Below are 18,415 nucleotides of genomic sequence, written 5' to 3'. Positions count from 1 at the left end.
CCATCCAGCCCTGGTATCCGGTGGTAGAAGTACGAAACTTTTTTGATAAAGCTCGACGTCGACGAGATTACCTGATTATCTTCGGGTAACCCAGGAACTAATTATGCGGTGGAAACGGCGGTACAAGGGAGATGGGCACGAATCAACTACCAGAGGCCCCAAATAGCAAGCTCACTGCAAATTAACTACCGATATATCCTGGCATATAGCATGTATATATATCTGTGTGTCGTTCTATCTGTATATCGATAATAACACTTTCTCGCTTCCTCCGCTTGGCGGCTAATTAAGGCCGGGCAAGTGCCGCAAAAGCTTAAGTTCCTTATCTTTCTCCTCTAACTAAATCTAATCTAAGTAACTAAAGGTTAACTACCCCACCGACGAAGTTTGCGTGGGAGTCATAACTACTATTAAACTACTGACGAGCTCCGGTTGTGCAAGTTCAACCACAGCAGAAGAAAAAGGGAGTCGGACGGCGGAAGAGAAGAGAACGAAATAGACGGTCGAGAGGCTTGCCTACCAGAAATCCTCCTTCTGAAGCCAACAGAGACCCTGCAACCGACTAAAGATGGCGCTGCCATTCCTGCTCTCCCATACACCCGAGTCGAGCTCCACGGAGGGCCTCAGCCTTAGGCAGATCTCGTACTTCGGCAGGGTTCTTATAAAGCCATCGAGCGTCGACTACGCTCTCTCCTTTGTCCGGGATAACTTCTCCTTGCTGGATGTCTGCATTGATGCGACAGCTTTCACGGATGTGGCAGACATCATCGACGTTCTCAACACTGGAGCAATCCTTGCCTTTGTAACGCTTGACCAGCTCCAGACGCTTTCAAGAGAGCAGAGTGTCCCTTCGTCACGAATAGTGGTGCTCGTATCATCTGCTTCTGAAGTGCTTGAATTGAAGAAGTGGGTGGCTGAAGATGCTGAGCGGAAAGAGATTGGCGTCAGTTGCACTTCGTCCGAGGCATTGGATACTGTTATATCCGAATTGTCAGACGACTCCTCCGTTAAGACAGTCTATAGGTCCAACGATGGCTCAACAAGTCAGGCGGCTCTCCTGACTAGCGAGCAGGAGGGTGTTACTAGCATTATTCCTTCTGCTATTCTGTCTGCAGAGAAAGAGGAGCTTTCACCTGCAAAGTTCCTGGTTGCTGGAGCTGTTCCAGATAGCAACACCGGGTTATATGCTACCACTGTCACAGATGAGCGTGGAATCTCGCTAGGACTTGTCTGGAGCAGTGACAAGAGCATTGCTGAAGCCATTAGGACCGGAACTGGGGTGTATCAGAGCCGGAAACGTGGACTTTGGTACAAAGGAGCCTCGAGTGGTGACACCCAGGAACTTGTCCGAATTGGCTTGGACTGTGACAATGATTGCCTTGTCTTCGTAGTTAGACAGAAAGGAAGAGGTCAGTCTGCTATTTTATGTTCTGTTCGAGCTTAAACTGATATTTAAGTGTATATATAGGCTTCTGTCATCTCGGAACTCCTAGCTGCTTTGGGGCATATAATGGCCTTTCCCGCCTACAGCATACCCTGCAAACTCGGAAAGAAAGTGCACCCCCTGGCTCATATACCTCTCGTCTATTCAATGACCCAAAATTGTTGGAAGCCAAGATAATGGAGGAAGCGGAAGAGTTATGTCAAGCGTCAAAAAAGGAAGAAGTTGCCTCCGAAGCTGCCGATTTGATTTACTTTGCTCTTACAAAGTGCATTTCTTCTGGCGTGTCTCTTGAAGATGTTGAGAGAAATCTTGACCTAAAGAGCCTAAAGGTGAAGAGAAGACAGGGGGATGCTAAACCTGCGTGGTCCGAGAAACTTGGCCTTGCCTCTACCAAGGGGGGTTCCGGAGAACCAGCCAAAGAGGATGCCAAACCCAAGCCTCCAGCTGCAGACGCGGATGGAAAAATCACAATGAAATGCTATTTCACTGCATCGACTCCACCAAAGGTCGTCCGAGAGGCTCTCCAAAGACCTTCCCAAAAATCCAACGATGCAGTTGTCAACCTCGTTCGCCCCATAATTCAAGATGTTCAGCAGAATGGAGATGCAGCAGTGCTCAAGTATACCCACAAATTTGAAAAGGCTACCTCCTTAACATCACCTGTGCTGCTTGCTCCTTTCCCTGAAGATTTGATGAAATTGTCTCCCGAGACTAAAGCCGCCATTGACGTCAGCTACGAAAATATCCGGCGCTTCCACGCCGCCCAGCAAGATGAAAAGCCACTATCTGTTGAAACCATGCCGGGAGTAGTCTGCTCACGCTTTGTCCGTCCCATCGAAAAGGTTGGCTTGTACATACCCGGAGGCACGGCTGTACTGCCTTCAACCGCACTTATGCTAGGCGTTCCTGCCATGGTTGCCGGATGCAAGAATATTGTATTTGCATCTCCGCCACGGCCCGATGGCAGTATCTCTCCAGAGATTGTATACATTGCCAAAAAGGTCGGAGCTGATAGCATTGTGCTTGCTGGTGGGGCCCAGGCTATCGCAGCCATGGCCTACGGCACCGAAAGCATCACCAAAGTAGACAAGATTCTCGGCCCAGGAAATCAGTTTGTAACAGCTGCCAAAATGTTCGTGTCAAACGATACTTCTGCCGGCGTGGGTATCGATATGCCCGCAGGACCTAGCGAGGTCCTCGTTATCGCTGATAAACACGCAAATCCTGCCTTTGTTGCGTCAGACTTGCTCAGCCAGGCAGAACACGGCGTTGATTCTCAGGTTATACTTATCGCGGTCGACTTGAACGAAGCTGAGCTCAAGGCCATTGAAGACGAACTTCACTCACAAGCTATGGCTCTACCACGAGTAGACATTGTTAGAGGCTCAATAGCCCACTCCGTGACCTTTGTTGTCAAAAATGTGGAGGAAGCCATGACTCTGAGCAACGAGTATGCCCCTGAGCATCTGATTCTCCAACTCAAGAATGCAGCAGATGTTGTTCCGCTTGTGCAAAATGCCGGAAGTGTCTTTATTGGTGAATGGACTCCTGAAAGTGTTGGTGACTACTCTGCTGGCGTCAACCACTCTCTACGTATGTATCATCGATTTTCACATCTGTTTCTAATGTCCACAACAGCTAATGATGTTTTTTTTTATAGCAACCTATGGATATGCAAAGCAGTACTCTGGAGTGAATCTTGCCTCCTTTGTAAAGCATATCACAAGCTCAAATCTGACAGCCGAAGGTTTGCGCAACGTATCCAGTGCTGTGATGCAGCTGGCATCCGTAGAAGGATTGGATGCCCATCGACGAGCGGTGTCTATTCGCATGGCTGCGATAGATGGCCAGTAAATTTTCAACATGGCCTCCTTTGATGTCATTAGAACGGTAGCGTAGGAATTGAGTAAGATAGTTTTTCCATGTTTTATCTGCGTATTGTTTTGTTTGCAGCTCCCGGGCAGCTCTGGTTGTTTTGCTCCCCAGTTCCTAGTCACTGGTATACTTTAATGCCAATATTAAATCATTACATCACTGCCTCTTCTAACCCCATTGAACGCCAGAAGGAAATTCGTAATCTCGTTATATAAGCGCAGAAGACGATTTGAGTAATTATTTTTTCCGCTCCCTGACCTTCCACTTGATGCCGTGTTTATTCACACCCCCTACAGATCTTGCCATCTTTGCCCTCTGTAGAGCCAACTCTTCCTCTGCAGCCGATATATCTGCATGCTGCTGTTTGAGGGTCGCAAGCTTCTTTAGCCGGGATTCGGCCGCTTTTTCCTTCATCCGCCGCGCAATAAAGAGCTCTTTTCTTGCTCGTTTCTCGGCTTCAACTTGCTTTTTTGGCATGGTCTTAGCCATTTGCTTCAATTCATCAATGGTCAGTTCTCTGGAGGCATCTTCATCGTCTTCTCCGTCATCTTCTTGCTCATCCCTGTTCGCCTTCTCTTGCTGCTGCTCTTCCGCCGAGTCGACAAAGATTAATTTCTTCCCGCCTAGACTCTCTGCTCGTTTTATTCCTTTCTGTAGATTTGCCTCTTCTTCGGTTTGCGCAAGCTGCCTCCGAACTCGTTCTCCTACGACCCGCAAATACCCTGCATCCTGTGTCTTCAACAGGCTCACAGTCGCATGGCTTAAGGACTTCGATTCTCTGGCCCCATGTTTCCCATGTGTTTGGGAGCTTTCTGACATCATTCCGTAGGCAAACTCGTCTGGATTACGGTTTCGAGCCTTCTCTCTCAGGCGTTGTAACTGGGCTTTCTTGAGATTGTAATCTTTGGCACGAAGGGAGTAGTCCTATATTGACACCATACCATTAGTCAATCAAGCTTATATTCGCCAGGCGACACAAATCTAGGGTTCTTATCACTTTATGCTTTTCTAGGAGACCCCATTTCTCACGGGCAGCTGGCTGTGCTCTTTCGCGATGCACACGCCGCTGCACAGCATTTCGCATGGACGACATGATGACCGTTCAAACCGTGGACCGGTAATTAAATGAGCTGAAGTCAAAATAACTTGATATCTGTTTGCCTTAGGGCTGGGAATAATATAAGAAACGGACGCTGAAGAGTCGAGGTCGTTTGAAGTTGTTGACAGCCAGATTTTTTGTTTGACGTTGGAAAAGTTTCTTGAGTGTAAAAAAAAAAAAAAAAAAAATTTAAAGTTTCCAACTCAAGAGCTTGAACCAACATCGTTGATACCGGCTGTATGAACGAAATATCGATGACAGCTTGAACATCTCCACGGCCAGTTCGTCAGCGGCCCTTCAATCAGCTTATATTGTAGTGGATGGGCTAGCTAGATATACCATTCTCTCCTACTTTGTCTACTTCTCTTGAAAACCCAGCAGCGATGGCCACCACTTCCGCCCCGTCGGCTACGGAAACCCCCCCGACACCAGCTCGTCGAAAGGTCGACCTTCGGAACCCTACGCCACTGTCTGCTACCCAGGAGGCAGAAGTGAAGCAGGCGTATTATAAAAAGGTCAGGGGGCTTTGTGATCCAGTAATAAAAGGTAAGTCTGCCCTTGGATTCTTTACGAGAGGCGTCCCGTTGTGCAGGCAACATTATGCGCGGGAGCAATATAACTAATGGGTTTATCTATTTTATGATAGAATTCGCAGCGTGCGCAGTCAACCGTACAGTTACCGCTACATGGGTTTGTCGAAAGCAGCGGCTTGCTATGAACGCCTGTATGGTTCTTCACGCCCGACCAGAGATAGAAGATTTGGCACGAGAAGAATGGTTCGCCGGTCGAGAGGAGAGAATAAGAGCTCGGGAAAGGGAAGCTCAGGAGACTGAAAAACGAAGGCAAGAAGTTATTGCCATGATGAAGAAGGACGACGAGAAACGGGCTGCAGCAAAAGCCACGAAGAGTTCATGAGAAGCTATGATAGACGTACGTTACCCCTTTGGACCGATTGTTCTATTTCAGCAACTACCAGGCGTTTCTTCGGGTTGGAGTCGGATTATATCCTTTTTCTGCTTAATTGTATTATATACTCGGATGCGATCTCTTGCAAGAGCAATCTCTCAAGCCATATACCCAGTTGCTGTCAAACTAGCAAGCTAGCACGCTATCCTTTTCTTTACTCTGGAAGAGTTACAGGAGTCAATATCTGGCTCGTAACCCTGTGCCATTTAGAAAGCATAATGATTAGATATTGTACAAAATAAAACCCATAGATCTCCGCTAAGAAACCTCCTTTTGCAACATGCCGTTTTTTAAAAACCCCCCTCCAATACGCCGGCCGATATTAGATTAGCTGTTCTTTCTTTGGTTAGCAACGCCGTGGTTAATTATTGTATTTCGACGTTCGGTCCAATAGGAGGCGGAATCAGACATCCGTCATGGTCTTGTCTTCGTCCTTATTGGCATCTGCGGTGGAAGTATGGCCAAAGACGTCTTCCATCCGCCCGTCTTCGTCATCTTCCTCTTCCCTCTCTTCTGCATCTTTCTCAGCAGGCGCACCAGCACCAGCAGCTTGCGTATCGACTTCCATCTCCTCTTCACCTTCACTCTCCCATTCTCCTTTCATGTCCCACCCTACTCCTGTCAGACAGAACCGTTCTGGTGGCAACCGTATACCGCCCATCATGGTTTCCTGTCCCGACGCTGTAGCGCTACTTGACGCTCCCTCTTGTCCCCTCGAGACACCAGGTAGCATAATCCGATTCCTTTCCGCCGCAAGGTCCATTAAAAATTCCTTGGGCAGGCCTGGCTGAAATTGATAATGTAACCGAGAAGCAATGCTCATTCGCAGTGCACCTAAACTAACGCCATTGCTGCCATCTTGATGCGCATGGGCTCGACCACCACCCTCTTTCTGTAGTTCTCCTGGATAGCCCTCGGTCGCTAGATATACTGCATCTTGTAAAGTGCTTGAGGTGTATCTGTATGCAAAATCGAGAAGCTGGAGCGGGACTCGTTCCTGGTAGGAAGTGACTCCAAGAGAGGCCAATAACATGTGAATTAATCGGGCATCTCTGGGCCTTCTGCTTTTACCGCTATCTTGTAGGGAGGTAGAAGGTATTTGAGCTGGGGTGGTACTTGCAGGCGCAGCTGGGTTTGATGATGGTAGAGGCTCTGCTGGAGGCGTAATTGGCTGTGTTGAAGGAGCGGATGGTCCCGCAATAGGAGTCGCATTAGGCCTGGGTGAAGCCATCTCGTATTATTATGATAAATTGAGGGCTTGAGAAAATCCGGGGCAACTCTGTGGAGGTCTAGTTAGATGACAGCCCTGAGCGCATGTATCTCGCCTGGCCTGCAAGCGGGGATTGTAGTTTCTTGGTAGCGGCCGTGAACCGAGAGAATATGGTACCGAAAGGAAAATGAAGCGATGAGCTCTGAAAACACCAGCTCTGTTCGGCTGTGTGAGTGCGTATTAGAGGACAGCAAGACGGATGAAGATGTTGTCGCTCGCAGCTTTGGTTGTTTCGTTGCTTGCGGTCTTGAGGTCGCGGATCCCTGTCACGTGAAACACAGTTTAAGGTTGAAGCCAACGCCCCAGAACTCCCATCATGCCGTCGCTCTGCCTGAGATAATAATATCTCTACTCCGTAGGAAAATGGGAATTCCCAATTCTATAATTGCTGAGTAGAGGGATAAAGCATTTTCTACTGGAAAATACTGATCCAGTGGAAGGGAACCTATGAATGTAGACGAGAGGTTGGCGAATTAAACATTTCTATTAGAGTCTACACCGAACTAACATCACAGGCTCAGCACGCTCGCCGGTTTATGGAGAAAGCAGCAACAATATCAAGACAGGAGGGAGTAAACCAGGGAAACACTCTAAAAAAAAAAGGAAAGAAAAGGGAATAAACAAATCCCGCTCATGAATGCACCAGATGCTCAAGCAATGAAGCCAGGGAGCTGAGTCCCGGGTAGACCTCCGAAAAGGGGGTATATAGTCCCATCTATATCGGGCCGCCCAGAGGAATGGGGAAAGATATAGAGAAACAGAAAGAAAAGCGAAACTCCGGGACTGAAACGCCAGCCAGCCATAGTCCAAAAAAAAATACACAGCCATCTATCCGATAGCTTAATGTGGCACTGCGATTACTCTAGCGAACGGGAAGACTTCTGGGAGTGCGTGCGGGAGACTTGGGTGCCCCGGGATCGTCAGTATCTTCCTCGTTCGACCATGCAGGAACCTCATCAGACATCCGCCGGTCGTCTTCTTCTTCGTATTCATCTTCTTCAGAAATGTCGTCCATGTCCTCGTACACGGAATCATGTATAGAATCGTTCATATCGCCAGAAATCTCTATAGAGTCACGAGATATATAGGTCTCATGGATACCGCTGCGGTGATCAAGATCATATTCATCGTCATCGTCAGCCCGGTCTGAGCCGGCGTCGGTGTCTGTAAGTGAAAACTCATCCAGATCCCTCGGCTGGTCCCTCCAATATGTAAAATCAGTAAACTCTTCGCCACCTTCCTGCACAAGTGTGCTGACGGGGGGGAAAAAGTGGTCAACCAGCTCCCTCATTGTCACATAGCTACTCTTATACTTGGTTAAACTGAGAAGATCAAGTGAGACTTCTGCGTTGGAGTTGATGGTGAATATCCTGGTCGAGGGGATATTGACGGATCGATAACTGAGTGCATCGGTAAGACGGTTACCGAAGCCGGCATAGAATGGGTTCTGGCGTCCTTCGAAAAGACTAAGGATATCGCGCAGGCAGGCCATTTTGAATACTTCCGGTTTGCGGAGGTATATCTCACGCCGTAGTGCGGCGATTGTTCGGTCAGGGCTCATGATCACTGGACCTTGGGGGATTTTATATCCATCCTGCAAAATCCCTTTGAGATATGCTCGGGTGGTGTCCGCTTGGCCGGTAGATCTACTTGTTAGGTACATGATGTTGTAACCATTGCTTGCAATATCAGTGTAGAGCTTTGCAACGCCAAGATGAGTCCAGTCTCGCCCGATCATATTCAGAACATGCCCAAGAGCATCAGACCTATAATGAGAAGTTAGAAAAATTATGATCTATGTATAGGGTACAGGCGCATAGCTAACTTGGTTATGGTCCCGTCAATATCGGAGATGACGATAGGAACTTTGTAGCTCCATAGGTACATGGTTGCGGGGCAAACGGCCTTGTTGACACTAAAGGATATCGGGTTGGCACCGGGCTTGAGGTTGAGCGCCTTAAGCTGATCGCTCGTTAAACGCAAGGTCTTCGCATAACTACGACCGCCTTCCGGCTGCTTATCTGTCGGGGTTTGCGGCGGGGTAGGATATTCCAACTGTGCGTCTGACTGAGAACGGTGATGTTTCTGCGGATGGTTATTGTAGTCCAGCTGATCGTTATCGCTTTGGTATCCTGGGTCCGATACGGCATCATCTGCCATACCGTTATGGTGCTGTAGGGCGCTATAGGAAGCCTTCCGACCAGCCGCCTCCTTGGCCTCTTCGCTGCTGTAGATCCATAGATTTCCATGCTCGTCGGCCCCAATCAAGGCACCGATATCATAGTTCCCCTCCAGCTCTTCGGCCAGGATCTTACGAGCAACCACCTCTGCTCTCAGGGCCTCGTCCTCGCTACTCTTGTATCCAGTCATATCAAGCATCAGATCACCACTCTCGGTCACCTTGGAAGGAATATTCGACCCGGATAGCTTTTTGGATAGTGAAATAGCTCTGGAGTATGCCTCTTGACGGGATATTGGGGGTGGGCTCTGGGATCTCGTCGTCTGTGGTGAACTGTTTGCACTCTGGCCATTTGCACGGCCAGCTTCCAGCAGGTCATCTGACCGAGATCTGTCTAGCTTATGGCCTGGTTCACGTACATTCTTCGAGACAGGGGAGGATCGTTCAGTTTCGCTATCCAAGAGGGGTTCAGTTGTCGCGCGGGCCTGTTTTGGAGGGGTAGACGACTTTGAGGTAAGGTCAAGGTACTCGGGTTCTTGTAGGTTTAGGGTACTGTTGTTACTTGGCTCATTTGGCGACTGCTGCGGACTAGCAGCGGGAGATATAACAGGTGAAGTCTGCAGGTCTTCTGGGACGTCACCAGTGGTTTCGAATACGAAAAAGGCTTCCCCGCCTTCCCCGAGCTTCATGGCATAGTCTTGCTTGACTCCATTGACACTGAACTCGACCTGATGAATGACTAGTTAGCAAGGTGTTCCATCTCTTCAAGTCTCTTCTGCCGCTGGAGACTGGCAAGCCTACCTTCTTCTCGTACGGCCGAAGGAGGGAGAATTTGCCGAAACGGACATGGAACGGCGAGCATGCGAGTGTTCCTGGAATTGGGACGGTCAGCAACTGCGTGCATCTGTGTGTCACCCGGGCCTGGAAGGGACTGACCGTCTTCTTGCTCAATGACTATCACGTCGATGGCACCGCTGAGGGTAGCCGGATTGATAGAATTCCATGTCTTAGATACCGAACCGCTGATACTCCTAACGTACTGCATCCCGCCTAGCTCGGCATGTGAAGTTGAAGACAGCTTACAGAAGACAGCACCGAGGGAGCACGCAGACAAAGAGAGAGAAAGAGAGAGAGACGGGATATTCGACAAAGACAGGGACGACGCCGGCGGTTGTTGGGAGCTGAAGTTGCGGTTGACGTCGAAGTCGTAGATGTTGAGGCCGGCGAGCAGCGCAGAACATGTGACGAGCCCGGCGAAGAGAGTTTCCTACTACTAGGTAAAACTATGTCACTCGCGGGTCGCTTCGGCGTGAAAAGGCGCAGCGAAGGAAAAAAAGAAAAACAACGACGCAGCGACGATTACTTGGTTATATCTTGTATATTTACTCCGTCCAACGCACGACGATGCGACTGTTGACGCTGATTTAGAGAGTCAAGAAGAGAGACGGGGGCGAGACAAAGCCCGACAGCCTTATAAATAGCTGTTTTTTGGTGGCGCTAAACACGGCAGCACCCATTTGTTGAGACGCTACAAGAGCAGATCTCGAAAGTCTCTCTGGCTATACAGACGTCCTGCAGGTAGGAATGAGGCTTGCTCTGCGGTTGATATCAAACACTGGCTGATCTCCGCTTCCTTTTCTTCGCTGCTGCCTGCGTCTGCTACTTTGCGGACTATCCCGGATCGGAACAGATGGCGTGCGGGTTTCTGTCTGTCAGGCTGGATCTCCTCCTGACTGACGCCCGTACGGAGTAACTCGTTGTGAAACCAAGGCGTGGGTGGCATGGGTGGTTACATTGTCATTCAAGACATGGCCTGGACAGCTCTCAGCCAGGCATTCTAGACGGCCCCAGGACGGTGCTAAGAAGTCTTAGCATTCCACCCAATCCAGGCGGCACAGCTTCTCTTCGCTCGCTGCATGGCTGGCTGTCCTAACCCCCTCCGGTTGGCTGCCTTCCAGGGGAAAGCAACCAATATCCTCCGGCAGACCTACGAGGCATGTCCGGCCTCTCGCATTCACTGTTGCTGGGCTGCTGTGCAGTTTGCTGGGGTCTGCGGAGCACGTAGACATCACCTGAATGTTTATCAGGGCGAGCGAAAGTTTTCATGTGAGAACGCCACTGGTGGGCGGAGACGGTTAGCTTTTGCCCTGGCAGCGAGGAGAAAAAGGTGGAACGCCCGCCCGGAGGAACCGATTTCGCCCTTCTCGATGATCTGCCTGGGCCGACAGAAGCTGCCGAAGAGGGACGGATGAGGCTCTGTGGTGGCTGACCAGGTCTCGGCCTAGATATGTAGAAACAACTGGACAGGAGACGGGCGGTCAAGCTTCAACTCAAATAGCAAAAGACAATGCCTGAAGAATCGCCAGGAGACAGGGAACAGCTATCAGCCCTTCATTCAATAACTATACACGGTAGCTAGCTAGCTATCTATCAAACGCCTTCTCGCTTGTCAGCTTGCCCATGGCATTTACAGAGTCGTCGATGTAGTTATCAACGTCCCTAGGGCAGCACGCAAAGGGACCATGTCCCAGCAATCAATTCCACGGCCATTACAGCAAGCCCCCAGGCATCTCCCATCTCCCATCCCCCATCTCTCTGACTTATCTCCTACCTTTCCTACCTTGTATCCTCTCGGGTCTCTTTTCCATCGCCGTCCCCTAAGTTTAGGTACAAGCTATGCTTAGTCATCATGTACCGCGGCAAGCTAAATCTTTAATCCGCAAAATATTGCAAATTGAACGACCAAAAGCAAAGGACGAGGTTGAGCAAGTCGCGCGAGCAAAAGAAGGGCACTTTTGAACCGGACCCGGCGTGCAGAGATGAGCCGGTTTGCGACTGGAGTCCTCGGTTATCTCGCTCGTTTTTAATGGGGCATTTATCATGGGGAGATACGAGTCGTTGCGCCTGGTGGCAGACACCTATCCTGGTGTCCCCCAGGTACGAGTCCAGGGTGCAATGGCGTTGTTCATCGCCAGCTCGATCCTATGGGCACTGATGTGGTAGGTCTAAATCGCTTGCGGATCGTGTATCTTATCTTCTGTACTGAGCTAATCTCCCTGTGTTTGTCTTTTCTCTTTTCTGTGCCGATTTAGGCTCACCTACCGCGCATATCAAGTTTGCCTGACGCCGAACGAGCTGCTCGTTGAAAAGCTCGGCCTAGATATTCCTCCCACTCCTGAAGTGATTTTGGAAGAGATAGGGGCTACGGATATACGGATAGCTTGGAAATATCCCGAACTGCAAAACTCAGTCCACAAACATGCGGTTCAGGTGAATGGTATCAGAGGTGAGCTCGGTTCGCTTCTTTGTCTACTTACGACAATCCCGAAGATAAAGTCTGACAATATGGATGCAGTCGGCGAGACAAAACGCTCCGAGACCGCCGTCTCCATTTTTAACCTCCAGCCCAGCCATATATACCATATATGTGTAATCGCAATCAGCTCGGCCAATTTCCAGACCTGCAGCTCTGTTCTCCATATCCGCACCGGTCCAGGACCATTCCCTCCCGAACAAGCTCATGAGAACCGTGGACCTCCTCTTATCCAGGCCTACGTGCCCAAGGCTGCCGCAATTGTTTCTCCCTCTGCGCCGGTTATGTCAAGAGAACAAAGTGGGGGCACAGCGCAAGCCAAACGTTCTGGTGGAGGAAGAAGATCGATTGGATCAACCTCCGTTCAAGACAGTGGCGTTCCGCAAATGCTAGACGATGGAGAGGCCGCAGGAGCCGAATTTGAAGGTTCATTAAAGCAACTAGCTGAAAGGCTGAAAGCGCTACAGCAAGAAAACGAGTCTCTGGATAAGCAGCTATCTCAAGAAGAAAAGGAATACGAGCAGCTTCTGCGTGAACTAGAAGACCAGAGAAATGACTTAAAACAGCGAGTCAAGGAGAAAGATGATGCTACTGGTGATCTGCGGAAACACATCAATAAACTAGAAAGCATCAACCGGACCGTTCAGAATGAAAAGAGCAAACGGGAAAAGCTCCTGCAGCAGAAAGAAGCTGAGAGGAAGAAGCGAAGAGAGGACATCGTTAGATGGAACGAGAGAGAAATCGAGATCAAGGATGAACTCGCCAACCTGCAGAAGGAGAAAACCCGCATTGGCGAAGAGTCCACTACCAAATTAGAAGAGTACCGCCGCAAGATTACAGAGGAGCAAGGAGAAATGAAGCAAATCGACGAAGATATCAAGGTCACGGGCAGTCGTATCAAGGCCCTGGAGGAGGAGAGACGGCGTCCCGAAGGAGAAGACAATGAGGAAGGCAGAGAGTTGGAACGGGTCGAGAGGGAACCCGAACATTTCTGGGATGGAAAAATGGCTGGCCTCCGTTCCCAGTATGCGTCTCTCATGAACGTACACACTCAAGTAGGTGATGAGGCGATATGCAATTTCATCTTTTCCATAAAGACAATCACCATTCTAACTCCCCTACTAGGCCCTGCCGCAGTACTATGAAGCTCAAGACAGACTGCAGTGGACAAATGCTCAATGGGGCAATGCCCCAGGGCCATTTGGCCCAATTGCTACTCCCGACCTAAGTCTTAACAGAAGGACAAGCAGTCGTAGGCGTAATCGCCATCGAAGCTCCCTTACTAGCAATATGTCGTCGCCTGTCAGCTTTCCCTTGGTTGATACGGCGTTCTCGAACCCAAACTATGGTCAGGTTGGAACTAACTCGCCGACTTTCACATCCGGCCCTGCTTTTTTCAACATTAATAATGGGATGACCATCCCAGATCCGACAGACGAAACTAGCCCGGTCCGTACTGATATTGAAAATCCACCCATGAGCCCCCGTGCCGATGCATTACTACCTTCTGATCTTCTGGGAGACGAAGAACAGAGTATTGGCGAAGATTCCGAAATCACTCCTTTTCCTACTTCGATTCCTACCGTCCCTACTTCCGTGGCTCCCACTGCCCCTTTTGAAGGACTCCTGCCCAACTCACCTTCACCGCTCTCATCTGGCAGCGATCCCACAAGTATCTTTGCAAGTCCCCACGGCAGTTTAAATAATCTTCATGACACTGATCGCAATACAGCTCAAACCACCGTACCCGGGGCATCTAAACCCCCTCCTAGTGGAGCTCAGAGCGCATCCCGGAGGCTATCGGGACTGTTTGGTTTTAATCGCCAGAGGGGCAAGACCATGGCTGATGGACCTCCGTTGCTTGGGAGCCTCAAGACTGGTCAGAGTCAGTCATTTCCGAGAAACCTGGATGACGAGTTTGACCCCATGGGCACGAGACGCCGTCGTTTGAGCTATACCACAAATTGGGCAAATCCAATGACTACGCTCTTCCCACGTAATAATGCATCTCATCTCACAGGCGATAGCTCGTCTGACCGCCTACCTGCTGGAAGACGGGCAATGTTCCCTAGCTTTTTCACCTCCGGGAGACATGGATCCGGTGTTTCCCCTAACCACAACCAGCCTTCACTTAATTCCCCAGATGCAAGCAAAGGGTATAATCAATTCAGTCCTCGCCATGATCCTATTGATCCTTCTATTCTTGGAACTGTTCGACGAAATTCCCTATCTCCCCGCCCATCATCAACATACTCGTTTGAAAACGCCCTTCCACTACCGACCATGGAGAATCAGCCGTTTGGATGGCCCTCCTCCGACAAAGCTGGCAGCTCCGGACATGATTGGATATCTCCGAATGCATGGTCACGGAACCAGTCTCGCCGCCCCTCAATACAAGTAGGTTCAACAGGCCATCTACCCCTCGGTCTACCTACTGAATTAGAGTACGATGAGACTCCATTTGAGCCCCAGAGGCCAATCCAGGCTCCCATCGGAACTCGACCTCCATCATCCCACCGCCCCGTTACCCCAAAACTAAACCCTGCCGCACCTTCCTTCACAACCTTTTTTGGGAAGAAACTCGATAGGCCAAAATCAAAGGATTCGGAGCCTCCGAAGTCCCGTGAGGGTGAATCCACGCATGAGGAATTGTCACCACCCGCCTCTCGGCGCTCCAAGGACGCTCGATCCATTGGAACAGCCACCACCGAGTCTCACGAATCTTTAGAACAAGTTCCCTCTACTACTCCGTCTGAGTCAGTCAGCACAAAGGAGTCATTTATCCAGAAACTGACCCGCAAAGGAAGCTCGAGCAAGTTTAACATGCCCTGGAAGGATCGGGCCAGCCTCTTCTCTAAGAAAGGGGACTCATCCGGACAAGGTGAAGCTGACGGTGATGGCACGAGTGAGATGCAGCTGGGTAAAAGTAACGAGAGTGCTATATCACTTGGTGATAAATCTGGAGAGAAATCTAGCAAAGGAAGCCTCGGGTTTGGATTCAGGCGCAAGTCAAAGAAGACGGATAAAGCGCCGAGTGAATCCAGTGGGATAGCGAGCGAAACGGGGGATGAGTCAGTATCTGAAGATACATGATATATACCCCCCTTTTTTTGGAATAGAAATACCGTATTCCTTGATGAATACACAATACTGTCCATAGCTGAACTCATTCAATATTTATTTCCATTGCTTGATGAAGTCGTTAGAATTAAGTTAGTTGGCTGGTTAACTAACTAGTTAGTTAACTATGACTAAGCCCCGCGCTGATATAAATATTCTTCTTATTGTTTGAATTCTCTAATGATGTCCAACGAAAGTCCACAGGATATCTAGAACCGTATATACCTATATATGAAGAGCTAATTATCCCTAAACCCCCTCAGAAATGGCTAATTCAAAGTATGGCACTGCTATCTACTGGTATTCCCAGCTAACAACATCATAGGTACGAGTATGTCAAGAATTTTGAGCAAAGTGACGTGCTTCTGCCAAATACCTGGATTGTGATACGCATTGATGGACGCGGCTTTCACAAGTTAGTTCCTCAAATTCAATGTCAATACCCAGAATACTCCAGTATTTAGTGGTTAATCAGGTGTACTGAGCCTTAGATGAGAGCACTATTGCTAATCACTTGATAATAGACTGTCGGATAAATATCACTTTGAGAAACCAAATGATCTCAGAGCACTTGATTTGATGAATTCAGCAGCCCAAGCCGTTATGAAAGATATTCCTGATTTAGTCATTGCATATGGTGTGAGTGATGAGTTCAGGTAAGGAGGCGTTTTCATACAGACAGGTATCTATGTCGGCATCTTCAACTGACCTTATCAAGTTTCGTTTTCCATCGAAACTGTTCGCTGTTTGAGCGAAGAAGCAGGTAAAATTCGTTTATACCCTTTGAACTAATACCAGAAGACTAACCTCATTATCTGTAGTAAACTGGTGTCGACCATAGTGTCAACCTTTACAGCACATTACACATATAAATGGACATCGTACTTTCCAGACACGCCGTTAGAGCCTAACTTTCTTCCTACGTTCGATGGGAGAGCTGTCCAATACCCTAGCATAAAGAATCTAAGAGACTACATGAGCTGGAGACAAGTTGATTGTAAGGCTCAATTTTGACTAACTGGAAAATCAAATTTAGCAAAGAAGCGTACTAATCGACGCAAAGGCCACATCAACAACCTGTACAATACCACATTTTGGAGCATGGTACTAAAGGGTGGGATGAGAAACCGGGATGCAGAGCAAGAATTAAAGGTAAAATATACTGACCATGGCACACTCTTTCATTCAACCTTTATGGTTCGGAGGCTTTAATGTTGAACGCACATCAATAGGGCACTGTTTCATCCGATAAAAATGAGATCCTTTTTTCGAGATATGGGATCAACTATAATAACGAACCCGAAATATTCAAGAAGGGGAGCGTTTTGTTCCGAGATGTGAGTTTCAAAATGTTTGATTAAGTCTATTGCGACCACCTGCATGTCTAACGTAGTAGATGGGTAGTATGAGTTGGAACAAGTTAAGAATACCTCCAGCGCGAAAGTGTCCGACGATGGGGAATGGGAGGACACAAAGCTGTCCAGGACCCAGTTAGACAAGCAACAGAAACTACGAAGGAAAGCCGACATAGCGATAGCCCACGTCGATATTATTAAGGATGAGTTTTGGGAGCAACGTCCGTGGCTATTATCAAATATACCAGGGAAACTTCCAAATAGCAAACAAAGCCATGAAACCTGAAAATATAAGATTCAATGCAAATGGGGTATCTATTTCATCAACTGTCGCTATTAACAAGCATGAAAAAGGCTAACACTCTATACCGATCCTCTCTTCTAATTAGTGTACGATAGGTTGCTGGCCCATGAGAAATCCATGACATCTAAGGGTCATTGAACCTGTAATTAATCTTTACTGCTTCTCTTCACTTTCCTATGAGTCTTTTTCTCGCCTTTCTCCTTCTCCTTCTTCTTCTCCTGTTTCTTTTCTATTCTAGCCTTCTTAGCAGCTCTTCTTCTTTCCCGCTCTTTCTTTGGAGAATCTTCATCCGATGATTGATTGGATGTTCTCGGTTTTGTGTGAAGTTCAGTAGCTAGAGCTTCGGCCTGCCGCCTTTTCTTCTCTCTTCTCTCTTCCTCTTTCCTTTTACTTCCCCCTGATATCTCTTCTTTCATAGACTCCACAGTTTCAATGTAAGGGGTTTGTTCCTTATGGTCCTCCTCTGGTGGGGTGGCAATACCACAGATGGCTAGCCTTTCCTTCTTATCCCTACTCTTTTTCTTCCTTTCTTTCTTTCCTTGAGATGCATCGACGGTAGGTGATGCTTCTATATTTTCTCGTTTTCTCTTTTTCTTTTGGTTTGATGTGCCACTATTGACAGAGCTGGAAGAAGTATCACCATCTGGGCGTAATGATTGTAAGGGTTTGCTATATTCATTCGGTTTGATAGTGCCTGCAAGCCCCGGTCCTCTTACGAAGAACTTATAGAGCTCACTCTTTGGAGTTTCGGGAGTAGACTCCCCACTACCAGGCGTCGCACTTCCGTCTGTTCCTATACCGCGCAGTGCTGCCTCGAACCCGCGTAGCCACCATTGGTTTGTGTGATCGTGTGTCGTCTTCTTTCCAATGCCATGTGTATTTTTCTTCCGTGCAACAAGAATCGGTTTTGTTAGACCAAGCCCACCGTGTGCGCCTGGCCGTCTAGAAGGGTTTAAAGGGTTCCCCGGGCCTGACCACCCTTGGTTCATTAGGTAGGCTTGAGGGTCCATTATAACGACGGAAAGAAATATCGGTGATAGAGAGGACAAGTTTATGTTTCAGGTCGCATTTTTGGATGATCAGAGAAATGGGTTGTATGGCACAGGTATACGAAGGGTAACTAGCTATGCGATAACTCGATCAAAATCTTTTTTGAAATTTAAACAACTTTGGGAAAAAATTACAGTCACGTGACATAATTTGATCGAGTGCCTGGTGCGAGTTGTGAGTTGAGACTTTTCTATTCAAAATGCGAGATAATTTAAGGTTGATAGTGAAGAAAACGTGAGGATCAAATGTTATTTTTGTTGGATTTTCTTTTAAGATGCTATTGTAGGAAGATTCTCTGAAGACATCAAGCAGAGCGTAGGAAACCAAATAACTAAGCCACGAGCAAAGCAACACCAACGCCATGCTATATTATGAGGGTGCCCAATAACAATCTAAGGTCCTCGGGTCTTTTCTTCCCTTTTTTTTATTCTTTTTTTTGT

General features: G+C 48.3%; 7 protein-coding genes across 7 annotated transcripts; 3 read left to right on the top strand and 4 right to left on the bottom strand.

Annotated features, from left to right (window-relative positions):
- Window positions 1-568: 568 nt before the first annotated feature.
- On the top strand, window positions 569-3,298 carry ARB_00034 (uncharacterized protein; the record flags this gene model as incomplete). Its single annotated transcript, XM_003013541.1, has 3 exons — window positions 569-1,409; window positions 1,469-3,037; window positions 3,105-3,298. The coding sequence occupies 3 exons, from the start codon at window positions 569-571 to the stop codon at window positions 3,296-3,298; spliced, it is 2,604 nt and encodes an 867-aa protein (XP_003013587.1).
- Window positions 3,299-3,556: 258 nt separating this feature from the next.
- Window positions 3,557-4,412, bottom strand: ARB_00033 (uncharacterized protein; the record flags this gene model as incomplete). Its single annotated transcript, XM_003013540.1, has 2 exons — window positions 3,557-4,243; window positions 4,317-4,412. 2 exons carry the CDS (start codon window positions 4,410-4,412, stop codon window positions 3,557-3,559), a joined length of 783 nt encoding a protein of 260 aa, XP_003013586.1.
- A 389-nt stretch (window positions 4,413-4,801) lies between these two features.
- Window positions 4,802-5,333, top strand: ARB_00032 (uncharacterized protein; the record flags this gene model as incomplete). Its single annotated transcript, XM_003013539.1, has 2 exons — window positions 4,802-4,964; window positions 5,095-5,333. The coding sequence occupies 2 exons, from the start codon at window positions 4,802-4,804 to the stop codon at window positions 5,331-5,333; spliced, it is 402 nt and encodes a 133-aa protein (XP_003013585.1).
- A 454-nt stretch (window positions 5,334-5,787) lies between these two features.
- On the bottom strand, window positions 5,788-6,615 carry ARB_00031 (uncharacterized protein; the record flags this gene model as incomplete). Its single annotated transcript, XM_003013538.1, has 1 exon — window positions 5,788-6,615. The coding sequence occupies one exon, from the start codon at window positions 6,613-6,615 to the stop codon at window positions 5,788-5,790; it is 828 nt and encodes a 275-aa protein (XP_003013584.1).
- Window positions 6,616-7,516: 901 nt separating this feature from the next.
- On the bottom strand, window positions 7,517-10,616 carry ARB_00030 (uncharacterized protein; the record flags this gene model as incomplete). The annotated part of the gene is made up of 5 exons (XM_003013537.1): window positions 7,517-8,420; window positions 8,480-9,572; window positions 9,635-10,100; window positions 10,220-10,314; window positions 10,403-10,616. The coding sequence occupies 5 exons, from the start codon at window positions 10,614-10,616 to the stop codon at window positions 7,517-7,519; spliced, it is 2,772 nt and encodes a 923-aa protein (XP_003013583.1).
- Window positions 10,617-11,713: 1,097 nt separating this feature from the next.
- On the top strand, window positions 11,714-15,239 carry ARB_00029 (uncharacterized protein; the record flags this gene model as incomplete). The annotated part of the gene is made up of 3 exons (XM_003013536.1): window positions 11,714-11,832; window positions 11,926-13,201; window positions 13,272-15,239. The coding sequence occupies 3 exons, from the start codon at window positions 11,714-11,716 to the stop codon at window positions 15,237-15,239; spliced, it is 3,363 nt and encodes a 1,120-aa protein (XP_003013582.1).
- A 1,832-nt stretch (window positions 15,240-17,071) lies between these two features.
- Window positions 17,072-17,935, bottom strand: ARB_00028 (uncharacterized protein; the record flags this gene model as incomplete). Its single annotated transcript, XM_003013535.1, has 1 exon — window positions 17,072-17,935. The coding sequence occupies one exon, from the start codon at window positions 17,933-17,935 to the stop codon at window positions 17,072-17,074; it is 864 nt and encodes a 287-aa protein (XP_003013581.1).
- Between the last annotated feature and the right edge of the window lie 480 nt (window positions 17,936-18,415).

Source organism: Trichophyton benhamiae (genome assembly GCF_000151125.1).
Source record: "Trichophyton benhamiae CBS 112371 chromosome Unknown contig00074.8, whole genome shotgun sequence".
NCBI classification, from domain to species: Eukaryota; Fungi; Ascomycota; class Eurotiomycetes; order Onygenales; family Arthrodermataceae; genus Trichophyton; species Trichophyton benhamiae.
This window is presented reverse-complemented; position numbering and strand designations above follow the sequence as displayed.